Below are 24,191 nucleotides of genomic sequence, written 5' to 3'. Positions count from 1 at the left end.
TATTTTTTCTTGATTTATTTATTTTTTTCTTAAAACCAAGTTACATTTATGCCACATTGATTCAAAGTATAACTACCTCAGAAATCCTTTTGAATTCTTTCTTATGGCAGCAGAGACAGCAACAACAACAGCATATACATCATAAATATAAAAACGACAAAGATACAAAACAACAAAGACAAAAGAAGCAGAGGGAATATTACTACAGTACAGACTTTTCAGAGTTTTGAGAGAAAAAAAGAAAATATAATATAATGTACAGTATGCTTATGGCAGTCACACTAATATGGCAGTTATTTCTAGCTTGCAGTGATATCACACTGGGAGTGTTCTGCATGTATGTCTATGGCAGAATGTTCAGCAGGTACTATGATGAGACCATGCACACACGAGACAGCGGTCAGATCCACTGACCCACAGTTCAGTGGTGTGATTCCAGCTCCCACACACGAATTTCCTTAGGCAAGACATTTAACCCACCCAGTGTCTGTATACACTGGTGTATGAATGTGTGTGTGAATGGGTGAGTGGTTCCTTGATGTAAAGTCCTTTGAGTGCTTTGAAGGTGGAAAAGCTCTGTATAAAAATGTGACCATTTACCCGTCACACATAAGCAAACATTGCTGCAGAGGATCTTTAAATCAAAGTATCAGGTATAGGCTCTTTGCACAACTGCATTTGGCAACCATACTGTTAGCTTCACTACTTCATGTCCAATTGTAGATCTGTTTGGTTTTTTTGTTGTTGTTGTGAAAAACGTTGTGCTAAAATGAATAAATATTTAAATATAAGACATTGGACAGTGAGTTGCGGATGGATGTGACTGACAACATGTGTCAAAAGTACATAAACAAAAAGGTAGAGATTTGTGTTTCAGTGCTAATGCTAATGCTAATTTTTGAGGCATAATAAATATTAAATATTAAAAATAATCAGGTAGTCTTTATTTTAATCTATATGAATTTGAATTGGGTGTTCATTTCACATTTGGCAATTTTTTTTAAAAAGTGACTGTACAGCAGGACGCTAACTAGCTCACTGTGTCTCAAAGCCAACAAAGGGCCAATCGGAAGTGTCAAGATCCATGTCTGAGACCAGATCATTCTTTATCTTTTCAAATGATGGTGAGCTCAGCATCTACAGAAGAGAGAAAAAAAAAACTTTGATGAAGTGAAGTATTTAAATGCTATAATAAAATGTAATAAACCATGACCAGGCAACGGCCATTTGAAAATATCTTATTTAAATAATATTAGTAATTTATTTTTAAGTGCAAACTGAGACTTTCAAATCATGTAAACACCTAAAGGCAGTCAACTGAGGAGCAATAAAATACAGACACACAGTGGCCTGATTTCAAAGCCACAGTATGTAACATTTTAGTAAAAAAAATAGACTAAAACAAAATCATATCGTTTTAATTTTGGTTATGTTTGCTGCACTGAAAAATGTATAAAAACAGGTCCTTATTGTGAGTGGCCTTGCATCTCCACAAACCGGACTCTTATTTGACCCAGAGGACCTGCTTGTTTCTTTAGTTATCATCATCCACAGTGCAGCATAAACTGTATCTATTTCCATGGAGAATGTTCCGAAGAATGAGAATGTGTTCACTTTCTATTTCTATGGAATCATGCAGGTAACATACCACCTCCAGAAAGTTACATACTGTACCTTTTAGTGTTGTTTTTTTCCTGATCTATGTTATAATGTTTATTTGTTACAAACATACCTGGAGTTGTATTTTGTTTCATTCACACACATTGAACATACAAACTTCACGTATTTAGGGTTCTTCTCTCAAACTGAAAACACTCAGTCTGTTCCACCTTGTGATGTCATGTGGTAATACAGGAAGTGCTCCATACACCTTCACTAGAATCATTTGGATCATTTCAGCCCTGGAATTGCCAATCTCTACTGAACAAAAGGTGAAAGGACCTGTTAACTTGAAAAATACCACTTTGTGACATTGCAAGGTGGAACGAAGCATTTTGAGCTTTGGAGATGTAGCCAGACTAATAATGCAGGATTATTCAAACGTGTGAATGAAACTAAACACAACTCCAGGTATGCTTTTGATTCTAACATGGTGTTAGGCCTGTAACGATAATCAATAAATCAATTAATCGTACGATTACTTTTAACGAGCTCGATAACTTTTCCGGCCACGATAAATTCTATTTGCATGCTTGTTTGTTTTCCTCACTCTCTCTCGCTCTCAAACAGGGGGAATATTAGAAGGCTCCTCTTGTTTAACAAGCGTAATGACGCTTGGACCAACGTGCGCTGTGTTTATCAACACGGTTCTGCGAGTGCAGAAAGCTGTCTGTATGGGTAATATGAAGCCACAACACAAGCTAGTGCCGCTGTCAGAGTGACAAAGCAGTTCATCGCCGAGTGCCAAAACAAGTCACGATGCCAAATCAACACTGGTAAGTGGCACATGTCTCAACAGCCACATGTGTCAAATTCAGCAAGAACACAAACAATGAGAAGAAATGGCTCAAACCCCAACAGCCGACATAAACCCATACCTGAATGACAGAACTAGCCTTAGTCCCCGGGAGAGGCCAAAATCCACTGAAATCCCACAAGACACCAACACGACACCAGACAGGACAGAGGCTCCCTCATAGCGAAATAGCTTCCTGTGTCGCGGGTTAATATGAACACTTCAAGACCAAAATGCCAAGGCTCACAGCAGCAGCCACAGAGGGAGGAGACACAATACTCCAATGTAAGTCAACGACTAAAATAACTTTTAAGGGCAATTTTGTTACAGAGATTTAATAATCCATTTTATTTATTGTTTTGGTTGTGTTTGGTTCAACAGTGGTTTATTCAAGTGTATTTTGTTAACAAGTCCTTGCTGTGAGCCAGACTACATTATACTTATGTTAACAGGTCTGTTTTATTTAGGCTTGTTGTTTTTGGTTGTCTTACAGTTCCTGTGTTAATGTGATTTAGAAAGTAAGGTTTATTGATCTTTGAAAGTGTGTATTTGCATTTTTATTCCATGTTATTTATTAGTGGAAATTGGTCTCAAAATGTTGATATTATTGTTTATCGCAATAAATTCTTGGTCAATTAATTAAGCAAAATCTGTTATCGTTACAGGCCTACATGGTGTAAAGCTCAAAAGTCATTTTTGTGTAATCTAGAACCTTTAATACACTCTGAGGGTTTAGTTTAATTTTGACAGTTTGACCCACCGGAGGAGGAGTGGGGATGTCTCCCCAGTACTGATCCAGGTCCATCTGTGTGTGAAGAGAGAAACTCAATGGAGGGGAACACGATGGAGGGGTGGGGCAGCTGCAGCGATAAGAAATATATCAATAAATACAATACAGCTATTTAGAACTTTGCTGACTACCTTTACTTTGAACTGATTTTTCTTAAATATATTTTCTCCTGAATGCAAATTGTTTACACTCAAAGGTGCATAAATGTTCATAAAATTGTGAAAAATAAGAACCACAATTAATTTTATTCATCTTCAAATGGAAATTACAATACCGAGTTAGAGCCAATGTAAACAAATTTATCGAGAAAACAGTACTTACTCTCCTTCACAAACATATGTCCTTTTTAAATAAGGTCCCACTGATTGGTTATTGTTGCTTTCTGGAAAATAAAATAAAAACACATAAAGCAGTGTAAGGTATTGAGCAAGTTTCATGAGTTAAGAGTCCATCTCCAGTTCCAGTAATTGCTGAACCCCTTCAGAGTGATATCGCAACACAATCAGCATGTATTTTACTAATGAAACTACTGCACAACGCATCAGGTTTGTCAAGTTGTTGTGCACAGTTTTGTATCATGCTTTTGTATATTTCTGTATATTTATAGGGCACTGTGGGAACATGGATAACTAGGCTTGTGGGTTGAGCATTGGACACGATCATACTGCTAACTGTAAGGAGGGTTTGAATAGAGCCCAAGAGAGAAATCGCTAAATACTGAAATGTGCATGGATGATTTTGAAGTTTGGAAGTCAATGTAATTTTTTGTGCCCAGGGTTCAGAGATTTCATCTGCTCAAAAACTGTTAAAAACTCTTTATGTGAACAAAATGTAATTAGATTATATTACAAGTTTTTAAATATTTAAAATATAAACATAAAAAATATATAAAAATTGTAAACTTGTGAATATTTTTCTAAAAAATTCAGCTTGTCTAAGTAGTGTCCTATCTTTTTGGCAAGTCTTTCAGATATTTTCAAAAACTTCATCAAGTCAGTATTATTACCTAAATCTCTGAGGGCCATCACACACAACCGGGTCACTATACTTTTATTAAGACCAACCATCATGGCAGCTAACAAATATGTTCCAAAAAACTAGCTGCAGTTCACCATTTGTGTTTAACAAGGGAAAAATTAGTTTAATGTCATACTGTGGAACATTCCAGGCAAAGTAATAGCACTTCTATGGAGATAAGTACCATAGGTTAGATAGTACCCCTTTAAAGAAACAAATGCGTAAAGAGTTAATACCGCTTGTACCTGAGTAGTAGCGTTTGAAAACGTCATCCTTAGGTTGGTCTGGGAACAGGTAGATCAGGGGGTTGTTGGAGTTCCTCTTGGTTCTGTAGGTTTTGATTGTGTCAGCCAGAGACGTCCTGGACAGCTCGTCTTTGCTGAAGGGGTCGATGGCACGGACAGTGATCTCTACAGGGAAAAAGAAGAAAAATGTCTCCTGAACTTTTTTTGTAACACATTAGTTTAGAGAACACAATATTAATCGCTAATTTAGAGGTAATTAGCATGCTTGTTAATGCTTGTTAATACTTAATAAGATTATAGTACATGTACAAAGCATATAACGTTAAGAAGCTAATAACGTTGAGAAGAAAAGTTAATGGCTGAATACTTTAAAAAACTGTTATGATAACAACGCTTTAAATAGCGTTAAAGGGCATGTATCAGGTTTTTTTCTTTTTTTGTATGTACATATTTGGGAAAAATTGTCTTGCCCATAATATAATATAATACATAAGCAGCTCTTGAGATCAAAATATGTCTACTGTGTACTGTCTACATCTAATGAGAAAGAAGTTATTCCGCTAATCAGGAAGTGCATGTTGGGATGCTAATTGTTAGCTTTACTGTCATAACAAAACTCCAGTCTGGTATCTGAGAGTTGTGAAAAGCACAGTCTCACCACAATGAATAATTACGTTGCTCAGAATGCATAAAGTAAGTGAGGAATAACTTTGGGACCATAAAATGAACTAGAGCTGCAATCTGATTATTTGAACCATGTGTTAAGGGGGTAAAGTACCATTAGTTGTGTATTCGCTCCAGCTGAAGGTGATAGCACCCTCTCTGTTGCTCTCACTGAAGCGCAGCAGGAAGTTCCCAACCTGTTTTGTCAGTAAAAGGTCTCGAGTATTCTCCTTGCTCACAAATCCCATGATACACCTGGAATTAACACAGATAAATAAATAAATAAACTAAAATAGCTGAGGAAGAGCTTGATGAGATGCATTAAATAAAACAATTAAAGAGAAGATATTTTACTTGTATGGGGTATTAATGTCTAACACACAACATATTTAAATCACCATGCTGGTTTTGCTGCTTTTGTAGATTTATGGATTGTCAAGTAGGAGCACGTGTGATGTAGGCTTGTGGGCTGAGCATTGGACAGAATCTTCAAGCTACCCAAAAGGAGGGTTCAAAGAGGGCCTGGGAGAGCTCGCTAAATTGCATAAATAAAATATGGATGGATGACATCTAAAACCTCTTTAGATATGTTTTTAGGGAGGGAGGGAATAATGTTATAACATGGTAGAAAAAACTAATCTATTATACATAATACCACACTTTGGTGAAGAAAACCTCTTACCCATCTCTCCAAAGATTCTTCAGGTGCTTCTCAATTAAATCCAGTATCCCATCGATCCAAATCCAAGGGCCTTCTTTCTGCTGTAACAATTTGTACTCTTTAATAATAATGAAAACAGATACAATAAAACTAATAAAGCAAACACAGACATTAACAAATGTAGAGAGTGATGAAAGGCGCCAGTTTTAAATGAGATCTTATCTGATCTGAACTGTAGACTTACAATCTGTATGGAAAAACAAAATACAAAACCTTAAAGGGGTACCATGTAACGTTTCTGGTGGGGAGAGCAACATGCTTGTATCATTGAAGATGTTATTGCTTAATCTGGAATGTTCCACAATATGGTATTAAACAATCTTGCATTTATTCAATGACATGTCCATGGAGATAGACAGGTTTAATGACTTACTGTGGAATATTCAACAGGAAAGGCAATATCATCTCCATGGAGACAAGCAAGTGGCAGACCATCCACCACAAAAAGTTACAAAAAAATTAGGTTTTTCAGCTAGTTGCCTGTATTCAGCCTCATGTTTTACTATATAGTTTTATGTATTGTAACATGTGCATGAGTGTGTGTGTATGTGTGTATGTGTGTTTAATTAAACACTTACATTAGAAAACTTGGACCAAGACACGAGATCTGGGTTGTCTGTTAAGAAAATATGCATGTCATTATTTGATTTAATTTTATATTAACAAAACATTAATTAGCTGTAATAAAGCATGAACAAAGACTTAATCCATTGTGAACAAACAGTTTATGATTCAGTCACTACTTAATAAAGGGGGTAGGGTTAAGATCGTGGATTATTATTCAGTTACTAAACCTGAAAAATTCTTAAACTGTTTGATCATTATGAAGTAAGTTTTTGTAAATTCATTTTAGGTCTAATGTATAGTTATTATAAAATGTTTTACATATTAATTATGGACATCAAATTGTGAAAGACTAACCAACAATTTTGAGTTTAAGTTCATTAAGTTGGTCCTCATTGAGCTCTCTGTCTCCGGCTGAAATGAACTGCCAGCTCAGAGCCTGGGACAGCTGCTCCCACGACAGAGAAGGGGGGTCCAAGAATAGGGACAGAGTCTAGAGGACAGGGAACAATAATATTACATAATATTATCAGACAATAATATTACTGACCAGAGTGATATATATTCATGACAGAAATGTATTGCCTGGTAAGTCCAGACTGAAATCTTGTGTATAGGGTTTACAGACTGGTCACTACTTCCTGCCCCATGTCTCAGTACTTGTCCGATCTGTACATGCATTTCTTACTTAAACACTCAAAGATGCTTTACTGTGCATTATTCATTTACTCTTACTCTTAAGTTACTATTGTATCCACAGGCAGACTGAAGGAAGAGAGGCTGCCAATCTGTGCCACCTTCCCCTCCGACCACCACCAACACTCATGCACACCACACCCATACTAGGTGATGTGGGTGCCTAAAGACAGGTTCTTTTTGTTTAGTTTTTCCTATCCAGGCCCAGAATTTCTTAGCTTCTGAGATCTGACAAGGTCACACTAAATCATTTTTTTGCGCTACTTAATTGTGTATATGGTGTATTTATAGTATTATCTAATGTTCTTAGTCCTTTTTGGTAATTTTTGTGCAAACTAGGTAACTTTGCAGCTTTGTGAAATGTAGGTACCTCTTAGCCCAATCACACTGTTCCCTCATATGTCCAAACCCTACCTCCCCTCTCACCTCACAGACTCCTGAAGACCTCCAGGTACTGTCCAATTTAGTAGTTCAATTTAAAATGTTATTGTGGAAGGAGTTTAGATGTTTAGTCCAACTTTAAAGTGTAGTTATTATAAAATGGTATCAATGTTTATTTATTTATTTATTTTTTGTTTTTGTACTGAGGAAACATCAAAATGTTTGATAAGCAATATAAAGGCTCTTAAAGTAATGGTTTTCCTCACCATATTCTCAGGGGGGCAGAGGTTGGACCACAGCACAGAGGCCCAGGCACTAGGGCCCTGACTGGTGGTGGACACGACCACCAGAGGCAGAGAGCTGGTCTGGAACAAGAGAAACAGAACAATAATTTTCACACACAATAATTTTCACAATAGGATGTGCAAATAATGTAATTTAAATTAAGCTAAATTCATTTCTATTCAGTAAATTATCTTGGGTCTTGGAGCAGTCTACAGCTGGCCTCTCCGAACATGTGGTTTGGAGCAAAAATAAAAATGAATCGGAAAAATTGCATTAACTTTTTGTTATACTGCCCACACCTAACTTCTACAATAGAAATCTTCAAATTAGGTAATAGGAGTACAATATAGTACTATTAGGGTATTTGAGTGTATTTGGTTATCTAAATGTAGGTCACCATTGTTTTAATGTTGTCATAATACTAAAATTTCAAACCACTGCAATACCAAGGAAAAAAACTCAATACCCAATAAGTACCAATACTCTACACCACGGTGTTAATAAAAAAAACAATTTTTTCAACAGTAAAATGTATTTTCAACATTAAATAATAGTACTTATTACCATGAGTCTTATATCTTCCTCACTTGTCCAGGCGGTTTTAGTAAAGATTAATTTCTATCCCATTTATGTGACTTTTTTAGTATCGATACTTGCTCAAATGGGAATCTAGTTTCAATACCAGATTTAGTATCGATTAGAATCTGATTTTAGACTTTTAACAGCCCTACATGGCTCACCTCTGCCTTACACTGCAGACCCGCAATCCATAGATCAGTGCTGAATTTAATAATGTGCAGTTCCTCAGTCACTTTGATGGGGCTCTGCTCAAAAAATAAAGTTATTTTAGTTTAACAGTTACTCAAGAGTATGTAATCACAGCTCATTGAAGTCCTATGGCTCCTAACCTCGTTCGACCTTTTCCGTTTTGATTTGTTTTCTGAAATTGACTGTAAAAAAAATAATAACATTAGTCTTAAATAGACTTAAATAAACATTACAGAAAAAAGAATAATTTAAAGGTAACCTGCGTAACTTTTCTGGTGGAGAGCCTGCTGGCTCCTTATCTCAGCTGATATGTTACTGCTATTCATGGAATGTTCCATGTATGATATTCAATTTATATTGCAGGTGTCACTGTTTAGTTAACTCCTTGAAAAACATGCAGTCTTAATGTGTGCAAGGTTATCTTTTCCACACTTCCAACCTGGTAGATTCTGGGCAAAGCAATTACATCTCCATGGAGACGAGCAGGCGATGGACAATTCACCAGAAAAGTTACAAAGTGAACCTTTAAAGAAGTGACTATTTCCAAATGTTAACTCTTACTACTTTAAAAATAATAACAATCTAAACTAGCAGTTTTATTTAGCATTGTTGTGGATAGTGAAAGTTAGTGATAGTTTTACAATGCATTTTTTATTTCAGATAGGACTGCCAAATTGTCTCAGCTTCTCTAACCACCACCAATCAGTAACTCATACACCACACGTAGGCAATATGGGTGAAGTGTTTTGCCAAATGGACACAATAACAGCAGGCACTAGTCATAGTTGGGATCAAACTTTAAACCTTTCATATAAGTTTTTGTGTAAAACATACCATGTCCCACTCTGCCACAAGACCTTCATTTTGTTTGTCCATAACTTTGGTGTCTTTGCAGGTGAACTGAAATTGACGAAACCTAGAATAAGAAATATATTATTATGGGGTATATTTACTAAGTGTGTGCTGAATTACAAACGCTGTTTGTGTCCATGTTGCAGCTGATTTTCCATTAGAAACTGCACATTTTTCCTCCCACAATTCTCATATGTAATTGAGAGTTTAGCGTCTAAGCAAAAGGACTGCACTGTTTCTGCTCTGTGTGGACGTGCAGCCTACATTATATGATAACTTTGCTCACTGATGTGTCCTTTATATCCATAAAAGTTTGTTAAGTCTTTAGCCTAATACAGTTAAAACTGACTTCAATTTTCATTTTTTGCACCGTGATCATTGTGGATACAGACCCATAGGCACACAGCAGTGGCGACCCTACACAGATTGGCACCCTGGGTAAGACCCCCTCCTGGGGGTGGGGTGGACCACAAGATGCCGCCCCCCCCTACGTCCAGCCTTGTGTGCACGTCGCCCTGCTTGTGCCAAATCCACAGATGCTTAAAGGAGAAACAGCTGATGCATGTGCATGAGAGACGCGTTCGGAAACCCAGGCTAAACTTTTGCGGTAGCCTATTAGAGCTGTAGAAAATGCAGTCTCAAATCAGGGTAATTATTAGGATAATTTCATTTTGTGAATTAGCACTTTTACATAACATCACTTTTAATGTGTCATTGTTGCAATAACTGGAACGGCCCAAAGTGGAAAACGTCCATGAAGTTTTTGCTCTCGTCGTCTTGATAAAATCAAGCAGCGCCCGCTAAACAACTTCATCTGCATGTTCTTCTTTGTTGCTAATGCATTTAGCACGTGCACAAACCCTTAGACAGATTACAACTGATTGAAGTTAAATGGTTACACATTATAATAAGTAGAATTTAATGACTCTTTATAAAGCATGGGCCATAGACTGCTAACCCTGCTAGCTGCTGCATTCCAAATAGAAAGTGGGCAGGGTCTCACATGTTGTCAGACTCATCATTTTGGTCTTAAAATGTTCGCATTAACCCTCTCTGCACCATCCTGGTGTTTTTATTTTGTCGTTTGTCCGTAAATCATGGGCCTTTAATTAATACCCTAACATCTTAACTAAGTTAGCCAGAATTATTTTTAATAAAGTACTGACTAATTAAGGTGTAGTTATTATTAAGTCATACCAGTCATTTTAAATTCCACTTACCCTGGAATAGTCTTGATTTCTTCCACACCCCTTAATTGAAAATAGATATATGACATGATATGAGTTAAAACATGATTAAAAAATAATAATACTTAGCATGCACTCAATTTGACTTACTTATCAAACTCTGCTCTTATCAAACAACCATTCTGTAGAATTGGCAGGTTTACCAAAAGTCTAAAATAAGAAATCACACCTTTAATGCAACAATTTGCTCAAAAACAAAACAGATACAATTATTCGATATCACCAGCACTGAGGCACATTGTGGTATAACATTGTGGTATATTCAGTGAAAAATGACATTGACAAACAGCGTAAACTCAAGTTATAACATAAGTTATAAACTGACACTAATACAAGATATTTTGTTGTTTTACTAATTTACTAATTGCAACTATTGAAGACTTATTAAGTTGTTTGATTTACCTGAGTTTCACACTGAAATGGACATTAGTCCTGAGCACCAGAGGTCTGTGGGTCTGGCTGTACATCATAGGCTGTTTCTCCACCACCAGAGCACTGCAAAAAAGATAAGATGCAAAAAATAATTAATTAATTGAGATCATCTGACTTATTTTAACTGAAAATTATTTAAAAAGTGGGTATTAAGCTTTTATGGGAAATCAATTGCCAACACATAACATATTGAGATCACCATGTTATCTTTTATTGTTCTGACTTGCCTGATTAATACATTTAAGATAGTAAGTTTCATTTTCGTTTTCAAAGCTTTCAGTCTCCCCTCCCTTATCTACACGGAGGTAGATTAGCTTAATGACGTACTGTGGAACATTTCAGGTAAAACATACCTCTATACCAGCTCTATGTAGACAAGACCAGTAAGAGCCAGAGCCTCCATTAGAAAAGTTAGAAAATATAGTGAACTTTTAAGTCATGCATAGTGCAGATGTGTGTGTGTTTCTGTGTACTTCTTCAGGAGTTCCTTGATTAATGAGCTGATTTGTTGTATGACTTGAGACAGGTCGGACTTGGCGCTGATCTGAGGCCTGCTCTGATCCCTCAGTTTCTTCACCTGTTGGACGATCTGCAGAAGAGACTCTGCTACAGCACTGAACCTGAGGAAACAGAAGTGTGTTAAAGAAGACATACTCCTTTTTCCAGGCGTACAGTATAAATCTATGGCTTTAATCATCAAAAATGGCTTAAAAATTGAAACAGGTTCATTCACTTCATCTTCAACTGTAGAACTGTTAGCACCTGCCTCTTCACAGTGGCATTTAACAGTTAACCTGGCTCACGCCCTCGTGATACACACGACTTCTGCCATTGTCAATCTGAGATGGCTCTGGCTGAAAGCAAAATGTGTAATTTCATTACTAGTTTGAATCTGATTGGTTGAAGAGTCACAAAAACATAAGATGAAAAATCTAACTTTTGCCTTCTCCAAATTTTCCCAATACAGTCCTCCAGACTGACGAAAGCGAGCGAGCAACTGACCAAGCATCCATGCACACACCTCTACACCACTTTCATGCTATGCACGGTGGATGAAGTGTTTTGCCTAAGGCCACAATAACAGAACTTGGTCTGAGTGGGAATTGATCCTTTGACCTTCAATTTGGGGACCAATGCTCTAACCACTGAGTTACTGTCACCACAGTGCCCCCAATTTGCTATGTGTTAATGGTAACTGCTCTACATTCTTCCATAGAAATACATGTAAACACCCCCAGCATGATGGCATTGCAAAGTATCAATATCCCTTTAAGCCATGATCAAATATAAATAGTTTTAGGTACACAGAAGACTTATACCACTTCTCCAGATGCTCCAGACCGGTGAACACTGGATTTCCAATGCAGGACATTTGCTGTTTGCGTTTCCATTCAGGAATCTCCACGGAAACCAACGTTTGAACAATCTTATTGGCAAAATTCACCAACTTCACAATCTGGGTAACCACCTCCTGTGAAATAATTAGCGATTAGCCATCAATACTAATGTTAAAAATGCAAGTACATAACAACTAAAGCCAAAAGTAGATGAACTTAAAGGTGCACTGTGTAACTTTTCTAATCCACCAACTTTTTTTCTCCATATGCACAGTGTGCATAATTATTAGACAAGTTGTATTCATGAGGATTAATTTTATAATTGAACAACTATAATGCTCTTGATCAATCAAAAATATTAATAAACCCCAAACCTGAATATTTAAGTAAAAGCTTTCTCAGAAGAAAATCTATGAGTGCACAATTATTGGGCTATTAACTATTAATGTACAGAAATATTACCCATCTAAATGAAAAATAAATTTTCTATTCTCACTTGCTCATTTTCATCTCTCAATTTACAAATAAACATTTGTGACATAAAAAAAAAAAATCTGTGACCAATATAGCCACCCTTCTTCTCAATAATGGCCATAATCTTTCACTTTAAATCAGTTTAAGAAGTACTTCGATGCATGCAATAGAGCATTGCCCTGCGTAAAAATCATGGTCCTCTTGAAAGATGCACACTTTTTCCTGTACTAAAGCTTGAAGAAAGTGTCTTCTAAAAACTGAAAGTAGATTTTGGAGTTCATTTTGAGTCCATCTTCAACCAGGAAAGGTCCAACAAGCTTATCTTTAATAATACTACCACCTCCACCTTGGTAGTGTCAAAGTGGACCTCTGTGCCCATTACTGACCCAGCCACAGGCCAATCCACCTGGTCTGTCAAGACTCACTCTCATCAGTCCATAAAACCTTTGAAAAATCTATCTTCAGATATTTTTGACCCAGTCTTGAGCACTTAACACCTTGTACTTCTGGGCTCTCTAGGTAGGTTGCACTTCTGGAATATGACAGAGCTGGAGGATAATGGGTTCTTGATATCCTTCATGTTTGATTCTTCTCAAATCTCTTGCAGCTAATTTGCATCTTTTTTTTTCTCAACACATTTCTTGAGACACTGTTAGTGTTGACTATTTGCAACAAAACTTTGATGGTTTTGTGATCACACCCCAACATCTTTGCAGTTCCAGGAGAGCTGCATCCCTCTGAAAGAGATCAGTTAAATCTCTTTTTGTCCCATTTTGTCTGAGGAAAAGAGCTGCCCAATAATTCTGCACACCTTGATATAGGGTGTTGATCTCCTTAGGCCACACCCTCCCTTGTGAGACAAACATCACTTTATATGCTTAAATCTAATAAGAATTCCATTTTATACAGCTTGGAGTTGGAGAACATGAAGAAAAAAAAATCATGATATAGTCAAACTTGCCTAATACTGTGCACACAGTTCATTGCTTTCTCTAGACAGTCTTCCACAGTTTGGCATTACACTTGTCTGTCTTCATGGGGACAAGATGAGTAAGGTAATATTTAGCCCATAAAACACAATGGAAGATAGATACGTTTAATGCTATACTGTGGAATATTCCAGTAAAAGCAATAACTTAATATGTGAATGGAGATAATCAGATTGCATATCGTTTACCAGAAAAGTTACATGGTGCACCTTTAAACTAGGTCTAGCTATACAAAACAAATAATATGTTTGTAGAAATGTCACCAAAATCTGATTTGTTTTTTCCCCACCTGTTGTTTTGTTCTGATGCTCTTGGCTTGATTTAAAAACTTTTCTTGCATTTGAGTCGTTGCAAGTCCATTCAGCCTTTGAACTGAAAATAAATATATAGATTAATTAATTAGTAAGGTAAAAAAAATACATTTTACACTATTCCTTTACTGTTTCCTCATCCAAAACTTACCTAGAGTTTAGTTTCATTCACATGTTTAACACACAATCCCTGCATATTTATTAGGCTTCTCTCAAACAAAAACACTTGTGTCATAGTATTAAAGGGGGAAATTGATATTAAATATTGGAAATGAGAGTTCTAAGTTAAAGCAGGACTCACATGGCCGTTGTGAGTGTTTGGCTTTGACTACAAGTAGAGTTTTGGGGCACCACTCCACAAATATCGAGAAATCTTACCAATTCAGTATAATCAATTATCTAAGTTAATTAATTGACAATAATTCATTAAACAATTGTTCTGAAGGTTCATACATTCTTGTCCATATCAGTGACACATATCTGGAAATAACCATTTCACCAAATAAAACTGTGGTTTATGAATATTTATTGACCAAGTTAAACAGACAGTATTTAGGTATGGAATATGCAAATGAGTGTAGGCTACACGAGAACGTCTAAAGATTGGAAATTAGATAAAACTAGAGTTATCTAAAGTTATGTGCTGAGTCTAAACTGATCAATTAAGCCACTCTGTGATACGTGCACATACAACCAAGAGACTGTTCTGCCCCTCCTCCTAAGCTAAACCAATGGTTTGGTGAAAATTTCCTTCTTAAAGTCCAGAAACCATGGCAACGGTGCGTCTCACAGTTACATAGATCAACCTGTAATACTACACTTGTGATGGCATGTATTCAAGAAGTACTTCATACAAGAAGTATTCCTCTGTGTTTTTAAACTCCATACACCTTCTCTATAATCATTTGGATCATTACTGACCTAGAATTGCCAATCTCCACTGAACAAATGATAAAAGGTAGCACTGTAAATGAAACAAAAAACAACTCAAAACTTAAAGCTAACAGGAATCTATTTTGTATAATATAGGACTTTTAACTTTGTTCGTTACCATACCTTCACTTTCCCATTCCTTGTATACTGATTCCACCTTCTCCAGCACTTTGATTTCCTCTTCAATTTCCTGTATCAAAATAAATTATTACACAACTGAAATGACCAAGCATTGCCTAAACACAAAGTACATGCTTTTTAAATGATATTTGACTGATTTCTTTTATTTTAAATGTACCTTTGTCTGGGTTTTCAGTTCGCTCACTTTGATATCCAGGTCTGTATCAGTTTCTTCAGTCACAGTAGGGCGCTGCTAAAAAAATATAAATTATAAATAAATGTTATACAAATTTTATACAAATTTTATACAAAGTGTGCATTTTGTGGGTATTACAGGAAAAAGTATAGTAATAGTTTATTTAAAGTGGAACACCTTAAGTGGAGATATAAGGAACACACTTCCACAAATTCTTCCCCTGTAGTCAGGTGTTTGTTGGTGTTTGTAACCTGATTATGGCCAGAAAAACATGGCCAATCAGAACAGTCCAGTATGATGTCACCAATAACTGAAATTGCAGATGCCACTGGAGGCAGCACACCACACACCCTTTTTTATACATTTTTGACCAGAAAGTTGCAAATATACCTAGTTTGAGCTAAAAATGCCAAAAAGGACAAGGTACAGTAGACACAGTGCTATTCAAACACTATATATACAGTTTTGTAGCAAATAAAGTTGAGTTAAGGCTGTCACACACTACAGGACAATTTGCCTGATTTAAGTTGGGATTTGCTACTCTACGACTTCAGGAAGGCGTGCTCTGATTTTGTGTCTTTATCACCAGCCTTCTGTGTATTAAAAATCATGTATCTGATTGCACCACATTTCACAAATAATAACACAGTTCTGACTTGTAGCTAAACTAGAAGCGCAGTGCTCTGATCTTCTAAACACTTAAGGGAGGTGCATGAGGTGCACTCACAAATTTATAGCCAGTGGTACGGAGCCATATCCCGCAGCAGTTTTTGCAGTTGAAGATTTAAAATCTCATAAGATTCTCCGTTTATCTGCGGTGTGCACTTTTTGTCACACTTTTAAAAATCATCCGAAAACACCACAAAAATCCTGTAGTGTGTGGCAACCTTTAGTGTTTAGTTCCACTTTAAATTAGTAAATTCTATGTGGATGGTCGTGAGAAGCAAATTACAAAGCCTGCCATTATATTTAAGTACCATTTATTATATTTTAATATATATACAACCTGCTAATTTTGACCTCTATAAACTTGTAGTCAACAAAAGAAATTCTCGGTTGACTACAAAGAAATGCCCTGCCAACTGATTAGTCTACTAAAAAGGGAGTGTGGCAAATGCTAACAGAACTATTAAGACTACACCTGCACTGGAGGTCATGTAAATAAAGCTATTTATACAGAGAATTACTAGGAAACTGTGTATTAATATATAAAAATGCTTATTAAACTCAGGCCTTCTGTTGAATTGGCCCAAATCATTATAGGCTATACTTTTCACTGCAAATTCAAGTATTTGTATCTCTGTAACGTTGATAACATCTAATTAAATTGTGATACAGACCTAAAATTAGTGTTAAGACTACTACTACCCCACTATGAATATGTTTCTATATGAGGCCCTTCATATACCCCGATCTACATAAAATTATTAGTCGACTTATACAAATTTTGGTTCAGTTTTGTTCAGTGATATATCTCCAACCACCACTAAAACACATTGTAAAGTGTAAAGAGCCTCACCAGGTTGATTGCACATGAATCCAGGATCTTTTTTTCTTCTTGTAAACATTCAGACAGTTTGATCGCCATTTCCTTAGGGCAGTGCTCGAATTGTGTCTGTAGACATTCAAAATAAATCAAATATAAGTGAAGGCAGGGATACATTATAAAATAGTGTTATCACGATACTAAAATATCAAACTCAATTTCGATACTAAGAAAGAGACGCAGTACTCAATACTTATTTCAATACCACGATGATAATAATAAGACAACAGAATGGGATTTTTAGCATTAAATTATATCTGTGTAATCCTTCACACTTCCAGATTCCAGGTTCCACAGTGGCCGATGGGTGTGTGTGTGTACTTGTATGACTACTCTGTAGTCTGTAGCTTTACTCTGATACAGCTCAAGATCATTCTAAAGCTGTTCTGTCCTGTAAATGTGACATTCTTGGTATTGATACCTTCTTAAATGAATATCTAGTTTTGATACTATTTTTAGTATTCATTAGTATCTGATTTTCAATACTTTTGACAACTCTATTATAAAACAGAAAATCTTTTTAGAAGATAATATGCAAAATTCAATTAATTCAAAATATTTTATGGCCATACCAGCTTGTCAAAGCCTGATCTAGTCAGATCTCAGAAGCTAAGCAAGGCCGGGCCTGGTTAGTACTTGGATGGGAGACCACTGGGAATTCCAGGTGCCACAGCGGGGCGCCAGTGGCAAAAACTGGTCCGTGTCCTTAGGCAAGACACTTGCCTAGTATCTTGCCTAAGGACACCCACATTGCCTAGTAAGGGTGTAACGGTACACAAAAATCACGGTTAGGTACGTACCTCACTTTTGAGATCATGGTTTGGTAAATTTTTAGTACAGTATGGGAACAAAATGCAAAACCATTTGCTTGTTGTTTATTTGTGTATTTATTAAACCAACAATTTGTTGGGAAAATGGGAAAATGAAATAAATGCAAAGTGCTGCTTGGTAATACTAATAAGTTAAATAAAATATTCTCAAATAAGCAACAAATGTATGAACTATTATAAAAAATAAATTCCTTGTAAACAGTAAAGAAAGCTTTTCAAAAAGTAAAGCGCAGCACTAACAGGTTCAGGATGAAGTTTTACTCAATCCTCGTATTTTGGCCAGAAAAAACAACTTGTCCACACTGTCTGCAGTAAGTACAGATCTGCTGCAGTTACAATGTCCCCAGCGATGGAAAATACCCTTTCGCTAGAGACAGAGGTCGCAGGTATGGAGTGGGGGGACAGAGATTCTGTGCCAGCGAAATGCGAGAGAGAGGACCAGGGAGCAACGACAGTAGTTTTGAGATTATTAACATGGTTCGGAGCGACGTAGTCAAGGTGGGCAATTGTTGTCAAGGTGGCCGCCCTAAATTTAAAGCTCTGTGGGAAATACTACCACCCCAATCACGGACGAGTTCCCTCCTGAATATTAAAGAGCTGAGCCTTCTGTGTAGCTGCACATGGATTTGTGGAATGTAAACACATACAAATTGAGCAAATTCACTCGTGCACAACCCTGCACTGAACCAAACATCTTGCACTGAAATGGTTTGTCATGAATACGTGTACCATTATACCCTACTGCCTAATAAGAAAGTCGAGTTTGTGTGAGTGTTGGTGGTGGTTGGAGGGTGCAGATTGGCAGCCTCGCTTCTGTCAATCTGCCCCAGGGCAGCTGTGGCTACAATAGTAGCTTAACACCACTGAGTGTGGATTGAATGAATAATGCTCTGTAAAGCGCTTTGGGTGTCTTGAAAGGCACTATATAAATGCAGTGACTAATTAATTAAATAAAATATTTAACATCATATTTTAACTTTAATTACTAGCACGCCTTAGCAAATTTTTGAAGGCTTGCCTTGGGGATTTAAAAGGGGCACACTTCTGGTGAAGTGTCTACCACCTGCACCTTTCTTACAGCAAACCTTTAAGAAAGCAGTACAGTCACGTTTTGTGCAATTATCTCCTTGCAACAAACAGTTCAAATAAAGCTTTGTATATACTCTTAAAGGGCCCATCTCATGCAAAATCAACTTTTCAGAGCTTTCTACCCTCTAAGAGTGATGTGTGGGCCTTGTATATGTAGCAGAAGTATTTTTTAGATTGAGTCTGCGTTTTTTTAACAAATTGCAGCGTATTTCTGCCACCCTCCCACGTGACAACAAACTAAAGCTGCTACAACGATGACGTGGCAGCTACACCTATGACATGTTTGACGTAGCAGAATGCGCTTCGCACCCGCCCAGCTCCACCACCTCCGGCCCGCCTCCCGCATCGTCTGACAATTCCCACATGAACACCTAAACAAAAGCACAACATAAGCTAATTGTTCTACACTGCAGTGTACACGATATAATAACTTTATCTACTAGTGTTTATTAATACTTTACCAATCAGTAATGTTCAGCTGATGCCGACGCGGTGCTTGCACTTCGTGCACCTCAAAGTCCTTGTCCGATTCCAGGTCCAGCACATAAGACTGAACGCGCTGTATCTCCATGATGAATAAAAGTTTATTCCTACCGCTATCAGGGTGCACGCCTGTCTCCCCCTCCCTCCCTGAGATGGGCGGAGGAAGGGCGGCTCACTCAGAGCCTACGTCACGTTTGGGGGGGCGGAGCCTGTGCTTTCTCAGGACGGGCGGGGGGATGAGCAATAGCGGGTCTTTCACAGTTCCTGGTCTGTGACTGCCTCCAAGAAATCAGTAAGATTTCATAACTATTATGTAATGAATGTTCCAAAACCCAAATTGTGCTTGTATATGTGCAGAAGATACAATGTGAAAAGAGTTATTTTGCATGAGATGGGCCCTTTAAGGTAACAGGTCAACCAAAACAAGATATCAGCCTGTGCTGGAGATTTAAGGCTGATAGCAGATACGCAAAAAGCTGCAAATATCGGCCCGATCAGTCTAGTCCTAATTTGACCTGTACAGGGTTGAATACATAACTTCTATGGCTAATTATTGGTTAATTCTGCTGTTTATTTGTTGTAGCTCATGCCTTTTAATGAGACCTATTTAAAAATACGTTTAATATCCTGCTTTGTGTCAAAGGTATTAAGTAGTTTCAATATTATCGTTTATAGCAGTATTACTCTGTAGCAATATATTGCTTCAAAATGTGTTATTGTGACATGCCTGCATCTTACCAACATGTGGCTCTTGAGCAGAGAGAAATCCGGCCCTGTTAAAGTGTGGTTGTTGTAGTGAGATTCTTTAATGAGTTTGTCCAGTTTCCGAAGCAGAGTCAGAAAGTGTGTCCTCGCTGTGGCTTCATCTTCAGCTGCCAACTCCCTAAAGAAAAGCACATTTATGTAGTGTGCAGGGTGAAAAGCAGTACTGCAAATTCTTCATACTCAAGTAAAAGTACAGTTACATGGCTAAAAATGTACTCAATTACAAATACAAGTACTGCTTCTGAAATTGTATTTAAGTAAAACTAAAAAGTACACATGAAAAATACTGCACAGAGTACTAGTCATTTTTTTAACAGATTTTTTTGCAGCATGTTATATAAGTTGAACAGTTTAAAGCTGAGTTGTTTCAAACCACAATCTGTATACGTTGTTTTCAGTTCTGGCCAATCAAAGCAGGAGATGCCGTGCTATGTGTTTGTGGCTTTAGAAAAGAGCAATGCATCCGAGAGACAATTGGGGCAGTAACGACTGTTGTGCTGTTCTCAGTACTCATATGAATTTAAATGCAACTAATTACAATTACAAGGCCTAAATTATACTCAATTACAAGTACAGGTACAGATTTTATAAATCTACTCCAAAAAGTACAATTACTCAAAAAATGTATTCAGTTACAGTAAGGTGACTATTTGTAATTAGTTACTTTCCACGTCTGACTATACTGTATTATGGATGGGTTGTATTTGCTCTGCTTTTCAACACAACTTTAATAAAGATTATGTTAATAAACACATTTAAAAAAAGAAAAAGAAACAATAAAAATCAAGAATTTTTAATCATTTTGATTAAACTCATTATTGGCAATAGAATATATGGGTCTTGTTTGAAATGTTTGAAAACTGTGATATAACTTATACTAAAATAATTTTTCAAGTGGCTTGTTCTTTAACTGTTATATGAGTTCAGTTTGGATTAATCTACCACACCCCTGCTTATGCACCCACCTTAGCAAACAGTTATAGCCTGTTTAACTGAAGCAGGGAGCAAATGACAAAACAGTAGGGGTGTAACAATAACCGAAATATCATGATATTGTATCATCAAAGTTCTCACAATAATATCGTGGACCATCACAATATATCCAATTACAAGTCTCTTTGCTTAAATTAAGAGTTATGGTGCAGCAATAGCTAAAAAAAAGACAGAGGGAACTACATAAATTATGATCCTTTGCTCCATTTCAGCGTAGACTACATGAAGAAATAACACTTTTAAGTCTTAGTTCTTTGGATTAAGTCCTGTCAGGGCATTTTAAGAGTAAAAAGTAGCATATTCACAGTTTTGTCCACATAATATCGCAATAAATATCACAACGTGAGGTTCCTACTGTTACGATATGGTATTGTGAGACTTGGATATCGTTAAACCTCTACAAAACAGTGTACAAAATCTGATATTTTCTAAGGATAGACACATAAACGAGACTAAATACATTATATCTGATGGAGTGGAGCAAATCGTTTCATACTGTCAATGTCAACATAAAGCTTTGATTATCTGTAGAATAATAGTGAAGAGTAAATAAAACAAAAGTACAATAAAAAAACTAAAATAAAAAAAGAGCTCAAGTAGTAGACCATTCCTTATAGGCCTACTTTGTTGCTAATATACTTTGATAGGCTACCACCACCACAGATTCAGATTCAGCTTGTACAAGTAGGCCTAACAAGAGTGCAATCAAGAGTGCACATAATTTAAAGGATTATTACGTAACAATTATTAAGATATAACATGAGTATAGTGCCATTTGCCTGGCTCGCACTCACCAGTCCTGACCCTCAACCCAGTCCCCCAGACAGCGGCGGACATCGATGGGGAACTTGCGCGCGTACAGGCGGCACACACGGCTCTTTGAGTCCGGCTCCAACTTCAGCAACTCCTGCCACTGTGCCATGGTCACTCCGCGCCGAGCCGGTAACGAGTTTGTAAATCTTTGTCAACACAGTGGCTGGAAATTCTATAAAATATACCCTAAATCTCTTGACATTTACCCGAAAAATGTACACGGTTAGGCTGGTTAACGCGCTGTTCAGCAGGAGACGCGACTGCTGCAGGTCCTGTGCGCACCTTCTAGTCTATGTAGAGCAATGTGGGGCTGTGTTTTGGCATGGGGCAGTAGGAAGTCCTTTACGGTGAATACACGCCCACATCCAAACCACGTGATTCTCTGGAAACGCAAGAAAATGTCGTCAAGCCAAGTTGGTTACACGTTTATTTCCTGTCTACAAAATATAAGCCTAGACTTTTTACTCTGTAGGACCAGATTTTCCCTCCACTACAAAACGGACATAGTACACATTTAAGATAGAAATCATGACATCTGTAAACCTATGACATTACTCACAGTTTATCCATTACACGTCATGGAAATTTAACCCGAAGTTGAGAGAAAATAAATTGATTTCTTAACTATATAAATAATAATACTTTGGAATTAAATGGTTGACTATTTAAAGGGCCCATTTTACACCATTTTCTGATCTAGGTCTATGTTATAATGTTGTTTAATCATCACAAACATGCCGGGAGTTGTATGTTTAACTCACAAACCCTGCATGTATAGGTAGAGTTCTCTCACACTGAAAACACTCTGTGTACAGGAAGTGTTCCACTGTGTTTTTAAACGTCATGCACCTTCACCAGAGGCAGCGCTACCATTAGGCAAAAGTACGCGACTGCCCGGGGCCCCCAAGCCTGGAGGGGACCCCAACAAGGCAAGGCATTTATTTGCCAATTCGTACACAAAAATTCAAAGTGCTTTACAGAATAAGAAATACATTAAAATCATAATAAAACAAATCAAAACATAAATAATCATGTTAAAATAAAAAAGAGAGACATAATTGGAGAGAAGAGTGCGAATGAAAGCTTTTCAGTTATATGCACAGTTAAACAGAAATGTTTTGAGTCATTTAAACAGCGTCACAGAAGAGGCTGTCTCACATGTTCAGGAAGACTGTTCCAGGTTTTAGCTGCATAAACCTGAAACGCTGACTCCCCTTGTTTAGTTCTGACTCTAGGCACCAGCAGGAGGCTGGTCCCTGAGCTCCTCAGAGTGCGAGATGGTTCATATGACACTAACATGTCACAGATGTACTTTGGTGCTCGGCCATGGAGAGACTTGTAACAAGCAGAGCTGCTTTAAAGTCTATTCTCTGAGGCACAGGAAGCCAGTGCAGAGACCTAGCACAGGACTTATGTGCTCGTACTTCCTAGTTCGAGTAAGGACCGAGCTGCAGTATTCTGGATGTTCTGCAGCTGTCTCACAGCTCGTTTGGAAGACCAGTGAGCAGACCATTACAGTAGTCTAACCTACTGGAGACAAACGCATGGATAAGTTTCTCCAAGTCTGATTTAGACAGTAAACATTTGATTTTTGCTATGTTTTTTAGATGGTAAAAGGCTGCAGATGTTATTGATTTTATGTGACTGTTAAAGTTCAGTCTGAGTCTTATTACCCCTAGATTTCTTGCCTGATTTGAAGGTTTTAGAGCGAGAGACTGGAGTGACTGCTGACACTGTCCTTTGTTTCTGTGGACCAAACACTATGACTTCAGTCTTGTCAGAGTTTAGCTAGAAAGTTTTTTGCATCCACACACGATCTGTTGGATGCAGTGACCAAGTGACTCCACTGGTCATAGTCTCCTGCTGCCAGAGAGACGTAGATCTGAGTGTCATCTGCATAATTGTGGTACGACACGTATTGCTGCTTATTAACTGCCTAATGGCAGCATGTAGAGATTGAACAACAGGGGGCCCAGGATTGACCCCTGAGGCACCCCACAGGTCAGGGCCATGTCATCTGAGACACAGTTTCCAATTTCAACAAAATACTTCCTGTCTTCTAGATAGGACTTGAACAGTTTATTACAGTACCAGAGATGCCCACCCAGTCCTCTAGTCTCTGTAAGAGGATCCCATGATCGACAGTGTCAAAAGCAGCACTCAGATCTAACAGGATCAAGACTGAGACTTTGCCTG

The 24,191-nt window shown here is 37.4% G+C and overlaps 1 protein-coding gene and 1 pseudogene across 5 annotated transcripts; one reads left to right on the top strand and one right to left on the bottom strand.

The window, feature by feature from the left end:
* On the bottom strand, nt 1-22,294 carry LOC110156119 (signal transducer and activator of transcription 1-like). 5 transcript variants are annotated; one of them, XM_020920304.2, is made up of 23 exons: nt 21,977-22,294; nt 20,163-20,307; nt 16,996-17,091; nt 15,459-15,533; nt 15,284-15,350; nt 14,206-14,288; nt 12,436-12,587; nt 11,590-11,736; nt 11,087-11,179; nt 10,775-10,834; nt 10,658-10,687; nt 9,420-9,501; nt 8,726-8,767; nt 8,558-8,641; nt 7,799-7,897; nt 6,813-6,948; nt 6,470-6,507; nt 5,853-5,932; nt 5,286-5,425; nt 4,508-4,672; nt 3,567-3,627; nt 3,216-3,315; nt 1-1,137 (listed from the first exon to the last, which is right to left on the bottom strand). In XM_020920304.2, the coding sequence occupies exons 1-23, from the start codon at nt 22,102-22,104 to the stop codon at nt 1,036-1,038; spliced, it is 2,205 nt and encodes a 734-aa protein (XP_020775963.2). In that variant the 5' UTR covers nt 22,105-22,294; the 3' UTR covers nt 1-1,035. The 5 variants fall into 5 exon arrangements, with proteins under 5 accessions (XP_020775963.2, XP_055005482.1, XP_055005479.1 ...); XM_055149507.1 differs by having other exon boundaries at nt 5,853-5,929; XM_055149504.1 differs by having other exon boundaries at nt 15,459-15,530.
* LOC129409030 (5S ribosomal RNA) lies at nt 17,581-17,698 on the top strand (annotated as a pseudogene).
* Nucleotides 22,295-24,191: the final 1,897 nt, after the last annotated feature.

Source organism: Boleophthalmus pectinirostris, unplaced genomic scaffold (genome assembly GCF_026225935.1).
Source record: "Boleophthalmus pectinirostris isolate CB_2022bp ecotype Guang Dong unplaced genomic scaffold, ASM2622593v1 HiC_scaffold_1, whole genome shotgun sequence".
Classification (NCBI taxonomy): domain Eukaryota; kingdom Metazoa; phylum Chordata; class Actinopteri; order Gobiiformes; family Gobiidae; genus Boleophthalmus; species Boleophthalmus pectinirostris.
Note: the sequence above shows the minus strand (reverse complement) of the source record. Positions and strands in the feature narration are given on the sequence as shown.

Excerpts from the sequence above, each read along its gene's own strand:
- LOC110156119 (XM_020920304.2), bottom strand. The coding sequence starts at position 22,104 with ATGGCACAGTGGCAGGAGTTGCTGAAGTTGGAGCCGGACTCAAAGAGC. Across the intron at positions 15,351-15,458 it reads AACTGAAAACCCAGACAAAG|GAAATTGAAGAGGAAATCAA; the intron begins GTACATTTAAAA and ends ATTTTGATACAG. Across the intron at positions 10,835-11,086 it reads CATTTCAGTGTGAAACTCAG|ACTTTTGGTAAACCTGCCAA; the intron begins GTAAATCAAACA and ends TTCTTATTTTAG.